Raw genomic sequence first — 17,986 nt, forward strand, 5'->3', positions numbered from 1 at the left:
CACATGTTTGTTTGAGGCTGTCCTCCACTTGGGGAATATGTTTGATTATTTCAAGAAAAAAAAGTTCACAGTCCATGTGAGAGAACTTAGAGCTATAGAGCTGGCTATAAAATTTAAAGATTTCAGTAGAGATCAATTTTTCATCCGTGACTTCATTATCATTAACCATTAAGGATCTGATGCTATTTTTTTCCTGTCTCCTTTTCTCAAGACCACAGAAATATGCAGAATTTTTTTCTCCCTCCTCTATCCACTTAGCTCTGGATCTGATGAAGGCCCCTTGGGCCTTACGGTTGTAAATTTCATCTAGTTTAGGTTGGAGGTTTAGAATCTTCTGTCTATCGTCTTCAGTTGGGTTAGGCCTGTTGCAATAAATATTTAACTGATTAATAATGTCTACTTCATGTTTTTCCCTGTCTTTTTTAACAATTTTGCTGAATGAAATGGTAAATAAGCGTATTTTATATTTTAAAAATTCCCATTTTTTGGTAGCATTTATTAGTTCCTCCAATTTGGATATTTCTTTAATTAATGATTTGATTTTCTGGCAGTAGTCATTGTTTTTAAGCAAAGTGGAGTTAAACTTCCAATATGTGTGTGAGTGGACAGTGTTATCATTAGGTTTGATCTGCAGTAAGATCATACAATGATCTGTTAGAGGTGCAGCAGAGATATCAGAGCTAATATTATATAATAGTAAATGATTAGCAATCAGCCAGTGGTCAATTCTGGATTTAAATTTATGGTTCGCGCTAAACCAGGAGTATTTAGTTAATCCTGGATTTAAATGTCTCCAAATGTCAACCAAATTATGTTTTTCGTAAAAGTTTGTGAATGTGATGTTTGGGTGACTTGCAGAGTATCTACTAGGATATTTATCTAAAAAATCATCATGAACTAGGTTTAGATCACCACCAATTATGACATTATCAGTTGAGAATGTTAATTTGAGATTGTCCAAATGTAAGCCAATTTGATCCAGTAGGTTTTGGTTTTCTCTGCGGACGTTGTATCCATAAATGTTGACTAATATGAATTTTAGACCATCAATGTTAATAATAAGAATGATCCAGTGACCATACTCATCTGCTATATGGGACATTATCTGACCTTTAAAGTTATTTAGGAGGATGGCGACACCTGCTGATCTTGGAGTACCATGGCTAAAGTAAGCATCATCTCCCCACTGTTTGGCCCAAAACACAATATCATCATTCTTAGAATGAGTTTCCTGCAAAAAAATTATATTTGACTTCTTCCCTTTACAAAATAAAAAAAAGCTTTTTCTCTTTGTTATGTTTCTTAAACCCCTTGCATTAACAGAAATTAAAAGAATATTGCTCTTTAAACTGAACATAGAGCAAAAACAAATTAACAATCAACAACACTAGATTCCTGAGCTTAGAACAGTAACGGTTCCTTTTTAGGGAGATATGACAGTAGCAAAACCCTGAAAATACTTTTTCATTCAAACTTACTTATTTTGGGGTTAAAAACCCTGAACGGTTGTGTCTATGGTGAGACTCTTTGACCATTAATGAAGGCATGGGGGCCTCGGAACACCGTCTTTAGTCCTGCTTTCCTTGCTTGTTCCACTTTGGGCCACACAGCCCTTCGTGCCTCCCTGTCCTCCCTGGTGAGATCTTCTGCCAGGCGGATGTTCAGCTCCTTGCAGACGGGGTGAAGTTTGGTGATCCTCCAGAGTTCATCCCTGAAGTGGCGTCCTGTGAACTGCAGGATGATCTGACGAGGGCGGTTGGTGTTGTTTGGTCCCAGTCGGTACACAGAATCTAGGATGAAATCTATCTTCTCCCTCCAGTGTGGTGCTATCTTTCTGATGATATCAGAAATGACTTGTCTCGTGTTTTCATCTTTTCCTTCCGGTAATCCAATAACCCGCAGGTTCCATTTTTTTTTATAGCGCTCCATCTCTGCAGCTCTTTTTTCCATTTCTGCTGCTTTTCTTCCAAATTCTGCGTTTTCCTCTTTGAGTTGTTTCACCTCCACGCCCAGTTTTTGACACTGTTCTTTACATTGTTTGATTTCGGCAGAGTTAAACTCCACCGCTTTGGCAATGTTGGTTATAGTCAGTGTGTTCTGCTTCAACTCCACTCTGAAATCCTGCATCATGGTCTGAAGCGTGCCGATGGCAGACAGGATGGCAGCGGTAGAGTTTTCTTCAACACGGACTTCAGCACCTACCACGTCGTCCACTTTGGTCTTTTTCTGTGATGGTTTGGCAGGAGATGTTAAAGTGTTTTTGGTTCCTCTACTGTTAGTTTCCATCCTTTCCGGACCACAGTAGTCGTGTGTCTGCAGCGCCTTCATCTTAGCGTTAGCTTTGGTGCTAACGTTAGCCATGTTCTACAATAACGTTTTCCGGGAGGTTTTCAGAGTTACTTACACGTTTCTGTGATATATAAGTAAGATCTCTCCAGTCTTACATCTAGTAAGTCAGGGTTTCGTTGACATACATTTGTTCTATTGACTTGCAAGGTTTCGCTACTCTGAGCTATTCACAGCACGTCTGCTCGCTCCGCCATCTTCCGGGTCATTTAGGGGCATTAATTAACGAGGGCTACATTTTCAAGCAGCCATTTCCATGAACAAAAGGCAGGCTGTTGAGGTCCCTCTTTGACATGTAACCCACCCCCGGCCCATCAGGAACAATTGTTCTCAGCAGCCTGACCCCCCCCTACACAGATCCACTCCAACTGTTGAAATAAGCCATTTATTCACACACCAAGGCAAAAATCCACATAAATAATGTGTTTACTTGCTACCAGACAATAAAATACATGTATTTGCATTTCTATATTAGAGCTTTACTCACCACAGAACATAGAACTAAAATAATGAAAAGCCATTGATGTACTTATGAGAAGGTTTGTGATTACTTGCAGCTTTAAGACTCAAAAGTAACTTAATTGTGCAATTTAAAGTTTAGTTTGGAAATATTTCCGGACAGTTATTTCAAATAAAGGTTTTTTTTAAACTCCATCCTGATGAAGCTTTTATTTGGTTGGCCCACTCTGTAAAACAGAAGTGCTAAACAGGGCTGTGCTTAACTAACTGCTGCGGCTTCGGGCGGACTCGTGTTTCAAAAAACAACAAGCGGTTGCAGAGGAAGACGTCCCTTATCTCCTGTAGCAGCTGCAAACAAAGGCCAATTCCGTTTCGCGCCGTATGTTTAAAAGTCCAACACAGCCAATCGGCGATGGACGGGGCAGAAAAACACAGACGCGTTCGCTCAGATAATTCAGCCAATCAGAGCGGAGAATGGGTTCTGTGCCCCGCCCCGCGTTTAGGTTTAAATGCTTAGAGTTAGCCAATCCGCTGAAGCGGGGGGATGAGCCACCAAACCAGTTTTAGGTAGTGACAAACAGTTCTTCTTTCTTCCTCATTCAGTCGTTTACAGCTAGTGTTGGAGAGAGCAGGTAAGAGACGCTGTTTCTGTCCCAAATTGCTCATTTTGGTCCTTTCTTCTTTATGAATATCATTTTTTGATGTTACCCTTTAATAGTGTGTTCGTCTCGATCGAGTCGTCGAGCTTTAAAAGCGGAAAGTGAACTTTTTATGACCTTTTTGGCCTAGAGGGTAAAGTTAATGTTTGTCGAAAATAACTTTTAAGGAAAGCCGCTGGTGTGTCGGTTTCTAATGATATAAATGTAGCCGGATTCTTGTTTGTGTGTCGTTGTTCTGCTTGTTTTGTGGCCTGAGGGTGTTGGTGCGTATCGCGCAGTTGAAACGCCATTTGACTATGCAGCGCGGCCGCCAAACACGACGGAAACTCCTCGTTTTCGGTCAAAAACAACCCACAAATTTGTTCTGACTAGGTGCAGGGTCTGGTGCTGGTCGCCAGAACCTGTTCGGAGTTTTATTTTTTACATATTGATTTGGGGCGGCTCTGTCGGGGAAGTTTAGGGGCAGTTTGAGTTTAGGCGGGAAGATACAAAATGGAGTCGCGTCTTTTTGTTCCGAAGAAATCCGATTAGTGTCTGAAGACGAGTCCGCCCAGCGTCTACCAGGCTGATCTGGGCCTCGTTAACATTTAACAAATTAATTATGAGTCAAAGTTTACTTTGGATAACTTTAAAAATAGTTTGTCGGTTCATTTGATGGAGCGCTGATTCTTATCGTGGATGTTTACTTTTTATTTCCCCATAACGCGCCATATTTTTTTTTCTCCAGGGTGACCTCAGATAAATAGGACACATTCCTATTTAAAATTCAGGAAATATTTTAGCTGCTAAATGATGATTTAGCAGCTAAATAATTTTGTCTTGAACGATTAACAGATTATGGCAGCCGTTCTTAAATGGAGTCAGAACCATTGTTTTAATCTAACTATAAATGCTTTTATAGACGAAGATTATTCAAGTATTTTTCTTAAACCCCATAATTTGAAATCGAAAGGAAGAAAAGTGCTGTCAGCATAGCTTGATAAAACTTGTTTTACTTGTGCACCTCTGATCCTGTTGCATGCTAGGATACCTGGATTAAATTAGATGAATGGTTCAAATGGTGCTCTTACTGGTTACAGGAATAATTTATTAGAACTATATATTTAATTTCTCATTTAACATTTTTTTTTTAGAGTAAGCGCAGCCATGACGAAAGACCCCAATAAGCCCAGAGGGAAAACCTCAGCATATGCCTACTTTGTTGCAACCTGCCGTGAGGAGCACAAAAAGAAGCACCCAGGAACCAGCGTCAACTTTGCAGAGTTCTCCAAGAAGTGCTCAGAGAGATGGAAGGTGAGCCGGTGTGAGTGACGGGGAACTGGTCCCAGATTTACACGTAAAGAATATTAACTTTATCTCCGTCTTCAAATCGATAGACCATGTCAGCCAAGGAGAAGGTGAAGTTTGACGAGATGGCCAAAACTGACAAGGTCCGTTATGACAGGGAGATGAAGTCGTACGTCCCTCCCAAGGGCATGAAGAAGGGCAAGAAGAAGAAGGACCCCAATGCACCCAAAAGACCACCGTAAGTTGTCCATACCACCAGCTTTTTTGTCCTTTTCAGTTTTCTGAGAATAAGGAGTCCATCTTTGTTTCTCCAGCTCTGCTTTCTTCGTCTTCTGCTCTGACCACCGTCCCCGGATCAAGGAGGAGAACCCCGGCATCTCCATAGGAGACATCGCCAAGAAGCTTGGAGAGCTGTGGGCTACCCAGGGCCCCAAAGATAAGGCTCCATATGAGGCCAAGGCAGCCAAGTTGAAGGAGAAATACGAGAAGGTATGTGCAGGGGTGTTGGGAGGGATGTTCCCTGTGTGGAACTCTGGCTTATTCACTGCATGTTCCTCTGCAGGATGTTGCTGCCTATAGAGCCAAGGGAGGCTCTGGGAAGAGCGACGCCGGGAAGAAGAGCGGCCCTGGCCGGCCCCCAGCCAAGAAGGCCCAGCCTGCTGACGATGACGACGATGATGAGGATGAAGATGACGAGGAGGATGATGAAGACGACGATGAAGATGATGATTAAGTGGCTTTTTTTGTGTGGGTGTGATTGCAACATTTAGCCTGCTGTCCCTGTGGGTCTGAATGCCTCCTTCTGATTCAGGGATTTAGTTTCATTTCCTCACCTGGTCCACTTATGTGTTATTTCTACTGAACTCGGGTTTGTTACACCTTAGATCCTTGTTGCTATTTAAGCAGCGATTCATTGGACTGAGCTCCACTAGCGGACAGCAGGACATTTTCTATTTTTTTTTTCTTTTGAAATTTGTTTCTGGGGGCACTGCTTATGTTTTCTGTTCTAGTGGTGCAGTTTTGTTTTGTTTTTTCTCCACTGTTTTATTACCAGGATGTTTCTGTAGCTTGATTAAAGATGGCAGCCATTTTTAAAGTGGAACTTTAAAACATGTAGAATGAATTTTTCTTTTATAATAAAATTTTGTATATTGATTATATCCTGAGTCTTTTGTTGTACATCTAAATGTTTATGCTCTTTGAAATCAAATGCTCCCAGCGTTTATTTTCCACCTTATGAAATTAAAGGTTAAACTAAAAAAAAAACTTAAAATGGTAGGTTTAAAGTGTTACAACTTGTTTAAGCAACTTGCTTGTCTGTATAATTTAAAATACTTTATCTCACTTCTTACCAAGAAACCTGTTTCTGAGGCTGATTACTTTTCAGGGAGAGACCTTGAACAGCTGCTAGCCCTTGTAAATTTAGAGCATGCAGGCCTCATCAAAAATCAACTTGTCTAAACAAAAGTTATCTGTGAGGCCTTAAGGATCAATAGGTATACTTGTAGGCAAATTCAGTATAAATGCAAAAACTGTCTTGGCCAAGGACTGGGGGAATTAAAACTGAAAATTACTTGTACTAATGCATAAATTCAGGTGAAATGATGACTTGCCATATGGAAGCTATGGCAAATATTATGTATACCAAAGTAAAGCTTTTCAAAGTCTTCAGGTTTGCATGTTTCTCATAAATATTGGTTAGAACAACATTACCAAGAAGTGTCTTCACAACCCCTTTTTCATAGGAATTCGGGAAAATTTCACAATGGCAAAATACTTCATGGTAAATAAATGCTATAAGGAGTTTCACTTTTGTGTTTCTTGAATATTTAGCTAAGCAAATAAAATTTTATATATTTTTTTTATTCCAAGTTGTGTGAAATGTTGACCATATCTTGAACCTCCGGAAAGGAAGAGTGCTAGATCGACATACACGGCAGCCAATGGTTGTTAAGAATGAGCTGCCTCGTCGACCAATCAGGCGCCGCTCGGCATTGGTCCCGCCCCTCTTGGACGACGCTGGGATGCGGCAGCATCAGTAGGAGCGGCAGGACTCCATTCAGCAGCTGTCCGCCACGGAGCGGCCTGTCGACACCTTACGGTAAGAGGAGAACCTGGCTCAAATCGAGCTGCTGAACGAATGTAACCATCAGTGAAAAAAGAAAATAAAACGGAAAAGCAGAGAAATAAAGCAGGTGCTAGCCGCGCGCGCCGTCACCGCGCTGCCGCATCAGCGTCGCGCAGGTGTCTGCCGAACGTCTTCCGTGGATTAGTTGGTTTTGCTAAGACCTGTTGCAGGTTCATCCGTCCTCCTGGGATCTAACCGCAGCCTGGGACCTCTGCCGGTCCCAAAGTACCTGCGCCGATCACCGATATCTATGATTCTTATTCATTCCAACCCGGCAGCGCCATGTGAAAATCCCCTTTTATGTGTCACGCGTGGACACGCACCGTGGCACAGATTATGTCTCCATAAAAACCAAGAGAAGCAGTAAGCCAGTATTATCAGCCCATCGGAACCGGGCCCGTTTTGAGGCTCTCTGCGCTGCTCCGGGTCCTGTGGGGGTCGGTGGCAGGACAGGGCAGCCTTTTAGCGGCGCACAGCTAAAATAAAACATCATGGGATGGTTCAGATATAAACCAAAACAAGGGTTTAACTTTATGATGAAAATCAGTGGGGACACTCTAAGGGTGGAGGCTGATGGACCTACAGTTACTCCACCCCAATGCTTTCATTAGGTTTTTGTATTTTCCAAAAATGAGCTCAAACACATATTTATTGAATGTGTTCCTATTGTTGAGAACATAGAACTATAATACACTAATATTTATATTTATAGATGGTTAGAAAGATGTTTTTTAGTGCATTACATAGATAGGGCCCAAAAACATTAATGTATATAAAAAAAAATATGAATAAAAGCAGATTCTGATGCCAAAATCAATATATCATGCATCCCTAGAAGTACAATTTCAATTCCATCTATCCATTCAGAAAAATCTGGATATGCGGCAATATATATATATATATATATTTATATAAACTTTCTGGTAAACTTGGAGATACATTTTATTGCATGTTGCATATCCCAGTAAATCTGTTTCACCTTTAAACTTGCAGCTATCCCCATTTCTCTCTGTTTAAAAAGGTTTATGAAGCTCTTTACTAATATAATGATGCCGGAAGCAACATGTCCAGATATGTAGAAGCTCTGCAGTCTGATTCTGTCTGTGCAATAAAAAAAAAAAATGTTAATTTTAACCTGTAACTGGGAGTCATGGTCCTCTGAGAAGCCAAGCTTTTTTTTTAAACTAGTAAAGAATAAAAAACAATGTTTTCTCCAGCTTCTTGCGTTATATTACTAACTTGGATAAACTTACAATTTGTTGCCATTTTTAGCTGAAAAAGCTCCGTACGTCAAACAAACTAATTTCTACCTCTTGATTTTTTAATGTTTTTTTTTTACCAAATCGCCTAACTTTTACTTCAAAATGAAAGTAGCTGCTGGTTAATATTCACTGAGTGCTGCTGTGTGTCTCTTCTCCAACCACGTAAAATGCGATCTCAAATCAGATGTCTCAAAGCGACAGATACGATGATGCTTTACTGCGATGCGGGACACGGGAGCAGCGGGAGAGTTAAATTATTGGTGTGGACTAGGGGTGTGCAAAATAATCGTCATGATGATGCATCGTGATTCTAATTTTCGTGATATACTGCATCGATTCTTGACGCCAAGTATCGATTATTAATTAAAAAAAAAATGAATAAATAAAATTTCATGAATAGTTGGCGAACATCAGCCAAAAACAAGTGTAATACAACTTCCAGTCCAGTAGATGTTGATGCGGATGTGTTGACGCACGCTGCCTTGTGTCACAAGCATTTCCGGCCGCAGGATACTGCGCTGAGTCATTCAAAAACAAAACATGGAGGAGAAAATATTGCAATGCATCGCAATAATTCAAGTATCGTGATGCATCGTGATAGAATCGCATCGTGGCCTATGAATCGTGATTCGAATCGAATCGTGACTTCTTTGGCAATACCCACCCCTAGTGTGGACTGTCCACACAAGTTCTTCAAAAAGTTACACCTGTGAACCACACTGTTGATCAGTTCTGCTTCGCCTATTAAACCCCTGACCCAAACCATCATGAAGTTTCCTTCTGAAGACTCCTGCTGGGATTATCATTTCGGAAAGGCCACAATGCAATTTGATTCTTCTGATCCAAAGAAATCCAGCCAGCAACTATCTGGTCCATAGGATCACAGAGTACCAGCAGAACATGATGATTATTTATTTGGACCAAAGCTGTTTTTCTGGCCAGGTTCTAAAGACTCTTGTTGCAAAAATAAATAAATCTATGCAAGATAAAGTCTTCTCAATCTGGTCTCAGGATGTTATTGAGAAGGACAACCCAGATATGCTGGAGGTTCAGGCTTTTAATCTAAGCTGTTTGGACCCTAAACAGGAGGAGGTTTCAGAACTGAAAATTTCAGTTAGAAATTATCCAATTATCCATTTAAAAATGTTTTTCTAAGGGGTTAGAGAAAATTGTTGCAAATCAATTAATGTCCTTCCTGCAGCTTATCAACTTTGTAATCTAGATTTCTCTCCCAATATCATGGATGTAAAAAAGTAATCAAATTACATTTAATTGTTGATGAATGGACATCATCTGCTCAGGAATTTCTTTCAGTGTTGTAGTTCTGCTGTTCTCCACTACAGGGCGACACTGTACATTCTTCACAGGAGCCTCACGGGTTTTTGCAAAAAAAAAAAAAAGCCAGCTAGTGTAGAGCCATGAATAGATCCAGATTATCAGAATGGTCAGGGATTATTTACTCTGTTTAATGGAGTTTATGTATGGGGTTACATTTAATGGATGCAGAAGGAACTTTATGTTATTCTGTTTTTGAATATAAACCAGAGCCCGACTGATTTGGAATTTTTAAGGCCGATATCGATATTGTCTTTAAAAAAACGATATCCGATTAATTGGCCGATATCAGATATTGCCTTAAATCCGTTGTGTTTTTTGCGTTGCCCTTCTGGAGCCCTGGCTAAATTTAACAGTGCAGATGTTGCATCCCTGTTATTTATATATATATATATATATATATATATATATATATATATATATATATATATATATATATATAGATAGATAGATAGATAAATACATGTTTTGTTAATTAGATTTCATTTCTGTTTATGCTCATATTGTACATTCAGTTGTCAGGAACAGTTTATCCATTTAAAAAAAGGCGTGCAAACTGCAACTTCCATGCAAATATTGTGATTTGTAAACAAAAAACCTGGAGGCTGGGAAATTAGCGACACAGATGGTGAGGTGGGGAACTGAGGGTCATAATTGGGTCAGTTAATTTCATTACAGATGACCTTTAAAAAAAACAAAAAAACAAGTGGCTACATGCAGCTTTAAGTGAAAACACACTGGCTAATGGGAGGTGTTTTGTATCTGATAAATTTTTAAGACTCATTTACAAAAAACACTTCAGACATGAAGCGTAAATTCAATCTGAAAGACTGTTATTAGCTCCACCTGAACCACCTGCGTTGTCCCCCATTCAGCTCCAGCCAATCGAGAACCCAGAGAAGGTTCTCCAGCACCTTCTCTGAAGTTAATTATCTTTCCCCGTCATTTAGCTCCTGGTCGAGCTTCTCTCTCCGACACGCAAGCAAACTTTTACCCACCTCCACAACATCTTCTCCCTCACTCTCAGTCCCACTCATCCTCTGGCTTATTCCACCACCAGTGCTCACGCCCTGGGAGAAGAATACTCTCATTCTTTTCTAGATTACTCATCCTAGCACACAATAATTCACAGCATCAAAGTCTTCTGCTGGGGCCTGAGCACCAAAGAGTTTATGTTGTTTTTGGTCGTTTCTCAATTCACTAGAACACGGGTACAGACTCGTGTCCTCGCCCAAGTATGTTCTTGAGAAAAACGCAGGAAAGTGTGGACTTGGGGAGAATGATGGCACGCAGCTTAAATATGGGTCAATTATAAACAGAAGCATACTTGTGACGTCACCACACGCTAGGCTCGTCTGAAGCTCCTGCTGTTATTAATAGTCTCTAGATAATAATTAGGGGTGTGGGAAATAATCGTTTTGGCGATATATCATGATATTCGGCTGCCCAATATAATATCGATCTTTCACTTCTTAGTAACAATTTTAAAAAGAAAAAAATGGTTACATAAAACATTGATGGGAAAATGGGCTACCTCTGCACCACCACTCTGGCAGAAAGCGCTGTCTCTAAAAGGCGCAGTCTCAGTTATGTGTCCCATTTCTGTATTTAACGCACACATAAGGCGCACCGGACTATAGGGCGCGTTTTTTATATACAGGTACATGTCCTCTACTACCTTTAAATACCTCTACTGCGTATTTAAAAATACAGCGGGCGCAAAACTGAGTATGATTGTGCTTTATTCATGTATTTATTACAAAGTATTAATCAAACCTGGGAGCTGGCCGTGAGAGATGACACAGCGCTGTGGTCACTCATAAATTAACTTAAAATCCTGAAACCTGCCAACGGAATATGTTCGCTTTTATTACCGGTATCCTGGTGCCTGCAGTTTAAATTATTTAGATGAAAAACACCTGCCAGCCGCCGCGGTGAACCCGGAGGCGACCCGGCCTAGAGGCTGCTGATGAAGGGATTTCTACTGTCGGTGCGCCGCTGGTATGTGGGGGTCTGAGCGCCTCTGACAGAAATAGATAATCTGGAAGAACTGACTGCAATTATGAAGTTTTCAGGTGGACTTTCTCACTTAAAAACATATTAAAACTACTTTATTCCCACTGATCACAGCAAATATAGCTACAAGATTTAGATTATTTAGATGAAAAAACACCTGCCAGCCGCCGCGGTGAAGAGGAGGAGACCCGCCCTGCTGTTGAATTAAGTTTTCAGGTAGAAAAATAGAGCGGGAGCAAAACTGAGTATGATTGTGCTTTATTCATGTATTTATTACAAAGTATTAATCAAACCCATCAAAGTCCTCATCCTCTGTTTCGGAATTAAACAGCTGCGCTAAATCTGACATGCCAATTTCCCCTTCTTCGCTGTCAGAGTCACTTTCCGTGCAGCACAGCTCCTCAGAAATAATGCCGGCTTTTGCGAAAGCTCGAACAACAGAGCCAGCAGACACGTTAGTCCAAGCATCTACAATCCATCCGCAAACGGTGGCGTAACTTGCCCGGCGCTGCCTTCCACTTATCGTGAAACTGTGCTCTCCGTCGGTCATCCATCGCTCCCACGCCGCTCGCAGCCTTACTTTGAACGGCCGGTTCACACCGATGTCGAGCGGTTGAAGTTCCTTTGTCAGACCCCCGAGATAACGGCGAGCACAGCGTTTATTTTTTTTCACCATGTTTTTCACATCAGCTGTGAGATGGGCACGCATGGAGTCACATATTAAAAGCGATGGTGATGCGTGGAAAAAAACACCTGGTCTCCTCACATACACCTGCCTCAGCCACGCTTTCATCATCTCCTCATCCATCCAGCCCTTTCATTTGCTTTAATATGTCATCAGAGCGCTGTGTCTGTCTCGCTGTCAGCTCCCAGATCAGCTTCTCTGATTGGTTGATGCGGCGCGTCCAGCAGCAAAACTTCAATTTTTCCATCTCGAGCAGCAGCAGCGCGTTGGCGGCGCGCTCCCGCGGCGCTGCGCCTGCTGCTCAAAACGCGCTGGGGACCTTTTGCTGCGTTTATACGCTCGTCAACCGTTGACTTTGCATGTAAACTCGCTGCTTCTGCTGCACCTGCTGCGTCCGGTTCACAGCGAGCACAGCATTAATTTGTTTCACCATGTTTTTCACATCAGCTGTGAGATGGGCAGGCATGTAGTCAGATTAACAGCGATGGTGATGAGTGGAAAAAAAACCACCTGGTCTCCTTACATTCACCTCCCTCAGCCACTCTTTCATCATCTCCTCAATGAGGTGGTCTCAAAAGTCGCAGTTGCAACACACATAGGGCGCACCGCACATTTTGAGGAAAAAAAAAGACGTTTATATGCACCTTATAGTCGTGAAAATACGGTACTAGAAAACATGCTGAACTTATATATAATAGTTAAATTTGAAAAATGCTTGGTCCCCCCCACTTCTTAAATCAAAATTTTGTCCATGATCCGAAGGACTCGTTCAGTGAGCTGAACACTGAAATGATCTCAAAAAGAATCTTTGAAGTCCAGCGGATCAGAACCAGTATTAATATCTTTTATTTGTTCTTATTCGGAATTTTATGATTTCATTTATTTTCTTTGATGGACCTGAACCGGTTTGGTAATTTCAGGGTTATGTGAATAAAACCGGACTCGGTTTGTTTCCAAAACAGGTTGAATAAAAAAATAAATAAAAGATTATACATTTGATCTGAGTCAAATGCTCTTTTAAAGCTATTCTGGTTCTGTTTTTATTAACTTGAAAGGTTTCTCCATCAAAGGGCGCCATATCTGATTAATCCTCCCTGATTATCGGTTTATAGGGAAAGACTGAGAGAAATCGACATGTAAATTACGCCGATTTGCACCTTACAAGACGAGGTCAGGGGTCACGGCCCGGGGGCTTTTGAAGAACACCTCTGATTGGACGATTCTGCTCATTGGCCCTCATTAAAGCTCAGGAGGTCCTCTTTATCTACAAAACAGTTGCTCTCCCAGCTCATCCTTTGCGCCTTTAACACTGTCAACAGATAAAGAAGAACGACTGCCGCGGAGATTAATTCAATCCCTTCTTTAATCATCTTAACTTCTTCTGCCGGTGGAGGCACGCACCCTGCCGGCGTAACTGAAACCGGAGAGGGCAAGAAATGAACTCAGATTCATGCTTTCATATCTTTACTGATCCGTTTTTCTGCTGGTTTCTGTAGGTGAGGATGGCCAAGGTGAAGCAGGTGGGCCTCCTGGCAGCAGGCTGTCAGCCCTGGAACAAAGATGTGTGTGCAGCTAGTGGAGACCGCTTCGCCTACTGCGCTACGCTGGCCATCTACATCTACCAGGTGAATTTACCCCTGTGTGCATCTATCATTTCTTTTTTTTTTCAATCAATCTTTGGTTTTTAAGTTTTTACCGCATGGTATCCATGCAGATCCCACTCTCTCTTCTCCAGGTGATCAGAAGTCATCCTGTCCAGGGGTGATGCTGAGAAACTAACATTTGTTACTTTAAGGCTGGACTATTGTAATTCTTTGCTATCAGGAAGTCCACAAACTGTAGTTAAAAACCTTCAGCTGATCCAAAATGCTGCAGCAGGAGTTCTGATGAAAAATTAAAAAGAGAGATCATATCTCTCCTATCCTAACTTATCTTCATTGATATAGTTATGCTGCTACAGGCTTAGACTGCTGGAGGACATAAGGACCCCATTTCCTCATTCTGCTTTATTCTATCTCTATTCTCCCACTCTGCAGAATCCTTTAGTTTAATCTCTAATGTTCTGCTCTCTCTGCTTTTTCTCATAGTAGCTTCATCTGGTCTGTTCCTGTTTGGCTGTGACTCCATCCTGGAGAGAAATATCAGCTGTGCTGCTGCCATCAACACCTTTGTTTATAGATGTTGGAGCTTGGCCTGTTTTGTCCATGTAGTCCTGTGAGTCTAGCCTGACGTAGTCCTACTCAATTCTAGTCAGAATATGAGTCTGATACTGCTCCATAGAGCTGTGATTATGGGGTGTGTTTCGAACGAACAAGGAAAAAAAATGCCTCTGCACTCAATTGGATAGACCTACAACCAATAAGAGCAACGGAGTGCGTGACGTATGTTAAACTTCCCCACCTCAAACGTGCAACGTTACCTACTATGTTTACAACATGGGATTAATATCACGACATTGCGAGTTTTTTACTAAATCAGACAGTCAGATGATCTGTTACCATTTGTAAGTTAGATGAACTTCGTCCACGACGATACCCATAACGTTGGCTTGAAAAACATCGGAGCCTAGCATGTCCCTCCACTTGTTGTTCAGCAGCCAGGATTCCGGGCTTCCGAGAAGGAGCTGGCAACGACCGCTGGCTATATCCACCTCGTCGTTCACGGCGAGTTGCATCGCCGTTGGGTGACGTGGTTGATTACGTTACTGTTGATCATCTGTCCATCATCGTATAAAGCCCGCCCTGACAATTTGATTGGCCCGCCAGATATTGGGCAAGCATACTCGCGCTACTATTGAGCAATGCCAGACTGAACTTCCCGACCTCAAACGTTGTGGGCGGGACTAAGTTCGGAATGGCACCCAGGCTACTGTGAGTGTAGACTGTAACTAACTGGATGTGCTCTCTTCATCCTCTAACATGGGAGCTGTCTTGCAGCTCGTCTGCCTGCCTGTGTGTTTCCTGGACGGGGCCGCCTGTGGAGCTGGTTGACAGTTTCCCTTGTTATCTCTGCTTCTTTTCTTTTGTCTATTCTTTCTTCTTGAACCCTAGTTGGTATCGGCATATGGCGGCTCACAGTGAGCCTGGTTCTGCTGGAGGTTTGAAGTTCTTCCTCTCCACTGTTGCTACATGCATGCTTGGTTTAAGGGATTGCTGAAGAGTCAACGACAAAACGCAGTCGAAGCGAATGCAAGTGAATTGGGGCATGGATTTCACAGCCAAAATTGAAAAGCAGTGATTCCAGCATTTATCTCCTACCTGAGCATTTTTCCTCTACCTCAGAGATTAAACCAAGTTTGTTTGTCTCTATGCCTCTGTTTCAGCTGGATCAGCAGTACAATGAATTCAAGCTGAGGTCCATCATGTCGGAGCACAAAAAGACCATAACAGCCATCAGCTGGTGTCCCGACAACCCGGATCTGTTTGCGTCAGCCTCCGCCGACAATCTGCTTATTATTTGGAACGTAGCTGAGAAAAAGGCAGTGGCGAGGCTGGACAACACTAAAGGTGAGCGCTTTGTTGTCAGCAGCCCAAGTTGGTCTGCTGTATGTCCTTTAACCTCCCCTCTGCCTTCCTCAGGCGTCCCTGTGTCCGTCAGCTGGTGCTTGAACTCCACTGAAGGAGTGGCGTTCGTCTCCCAGCGCGGTCCGCTCTACATCTGGGATTACAGAGGCTCTGACCCGGGGGTCACCGTCCACAAGGAAGCCCACTCCTTCCTCTCTGATATCTGTCTGTTCCGATGGCACCCCACCAAGAAGGGAAAGCTGGTGTTTGGACACACAGATGGAAGTTTGTCTGTTTTTCAGCCGGGTGAGAGACCAAATGATGGAACCGACACGTTCCACTGCTCAGAAAAAAATGAACAGCCATTGTTGCAGTCAGCTTATAGACCAGGGGTAACCAATTAAAAACCAAATCAATTCAATTCAATTTCCTGATTTAAATATTTTATAAAACAGCTGAACTGACCATTAGTTATTTATTTTTTTCTTTTTTCTGTCCTAATGTTCGCAGTGGGCTTTATGCTGCCCTGCAAGGCTTTAAACCTGCGTTTGAATGGCGACAAAGTCATTCTAAAGCACATATCAAGGTGCTCATTTTGAGCCTGGATCTATATTTATTTTTGATTCTGTTCATGGTGGAGAATCCTGCTTCACAGCAGCAGGTTGAGCCAAACATCCTCTAAATGTGCAGGGTCATCTTTGAGCGCCATTTCACTTTTCTTTCACCAGTTCACAACAGTTCTTCCAGCAGTCCACACTTTCTTTCACCTTTTCTCATCGTTCTCGTTCTATATTCTCCCTCTTTCCCATCGCCCGGCTTGCCACAGGTTTGCCTGCTGTGTCTAAAAGTAGCTAGCAGCAGCAAGCCAGACTGACAGCAGCTCATTGGCTAATTTGTAGCGCCTGCAGCCTGGTCCTGATTGCTATGGAGGGCTTTACCGTAAAAACAGGAGAAGTGGCGCAAGTGAAATTAGACACTGCCGTCGGACAACATGCTTTAATTTACTAATGTTTTAAATCAGGTTGGGTCCAGATTAGCCAGCAGGTGGGTCCGTGATATCTGTTACAGAACAACTAGCAGTGGGAACTCGTCGTTTTCAGTCAAACTGTCCATCGGTTTGAGGTTACGACTTAAGCCCTATTTACACTACCCTCTGAAACGTGCCGAGATCGGTTAGAGCATGGGAACCGGGATAACTGTTGAATGTAAATGGTAGGGTTGTCAAAAGTATCGATACTCAAAAAAGTATCGATACTGAAACGTTGTATCCTGATACAATACTCATTTTCCAAAGTATAGATACAGCCATCCAAAGTGCAGAATAGTGGGAAATGCACTTTCTGAACACTGTGTGATTGAATAATTCTGTGCATTTTTCAGTTCCGGACTTTTTTTGTAACAGGTGCAGCTGCTGAGAATTATTTTTTGGCTAGTGTCATTGCTATGTCTGCAAAACATAGCCAAGGAAGGAACACTTAATTTTAATTTTGTAAGTTTTTTGTCAAGCTTTCATAATATTGTGCACAGGATACAACCTCAAAATATTGTTCTTATTGTTTTTTATTTATTTCTTGTATTTTTTTAGTAATGAAAATATTTCTGTTGAATTTTAGAGTCTTTGCTTTTATTCTTGTGGTATCGAAAATGGTATCGAATATTTTACTTAGTATCGGTATCGAGTTGAAAAGTTTAGTATCGTGACAACCCTAGTAAATGGCACGCAAAACTGAACCGGGTAGCGCCAGACACAACCGAACCCCGCCTAACTGGTACTAGTTCATCAGTAGGGCTCGGCACGGTTCAGTTTTGGCTCAGTTCTCAGATAACAAAGAGCGCATGAATGGACCGCGTCATCTCTTTACTGTCAGCCTCCGTATTAATGAAATTTCAGGCATTCATAAAAATACTAGCTTCCCTACGTGCCACACGATTTCCAGTAATGATTATGCTTAGCAGTGTGATTAACCTCAATGTCCGTGGTTGTTTCCTGCATCTTTAAGCCCTGATTAGAATATTGTTTGTCGTATCCACTTCCCAAAAGCCGACTCTGTCAAGTAAATTCACCAAAGGCTGCCTTCTTCGCCTGACTCTCCACAAACAACAAAATATCACAAAGATAACAAAACATAACTTCCTGAATGTTACGGGGGCCTCCCTGTTGGTTTGCTTGTTTACCTCTAGACAGCAGCAGTACCTTGGATTGCCACTAGGAGGCGAGGAACCGTCCTAAGCAGTGTGTAAACCGTCTTAAAAAACCGAGCTTGGCGCGGTTAACTGCTCCAAGCTCGGCACGCATCGGTTTTCAG

The 17,986-nt window shown here is 42.0% G+C and overlaps 2 protein-coding genes across 2 annotated transcripts in view; both read left to right on the forward strand.

Moving 5' to 3' along the window:
• The first annotated feature begins 3,285 nt into the window (after positions 1-3,285).
• hmgb2a (high mobility group box 2a) lies at positions 3,286-5,863 on the forward strand. Its single transcript, XM_038288201.1, has 5 exons — positions 3,286-3,437; positions 4,598-4,757; positions 4,841-4,989; positions 5,066-5,240; positions 5,314-5,863. Exons 2-5 carry the CDS (start codon positions 4,611-4,613, stop codon positions 5,482-5,484), a joined length of 642 nt encoding a protein of 213 aa, XP_038144129.1. The 5' UTR covers positions 3,286-3,437; positions 4,598-4,610; the 3' UTR covers positions 5,485-5,863.
• Positions 5,864-6,733: 870 nt separating this feature from the next.
• Positions 6,734-17,986, forward strand: part of wdr17 (WD repeat domain 17) — a 65,153-nt gene continuing 53,900 nt past the window's right edge. The window contains exons 1-4 of the mRNA XM_038288202.1: positions 6,734-6,852; positions 13,674-13,802; positions 15,500-15,683; positions 15,756-15,986. Coding sequence (XP_038144130.1) covers positions 13,680-13,802; positions 15,500-15,683; positions 15,756-15,986 — 538 coding nt within the window. The 5' untranslated portion in view covers positions 6,734-6,852; positions 13,674-13,679. The remainder of the gene's footprint in view (positions 6,853-13,673; positions 13,803-15,499; positions 15,684-15,755; positions 15,987-17,986) is intronic.

Source organism: Cyprinodon tularosa, unplaced genomic scaffold (assembly GCF_016077235.1).
Source record: "Cyprinodon tularosa strain WSP-4 unplaced genomic scaffold, ASM1607723v1 ctg25, whole genome shotgun sequence".
NCBI classification, from domain to species: domain Eukaryota; kingdom Metazoa; phylum Chordata; class Actinopteri; order Cyprinodontiformes; family Cyprinodontidae; genus Cyprinodon; species Cyprinodon tularosa.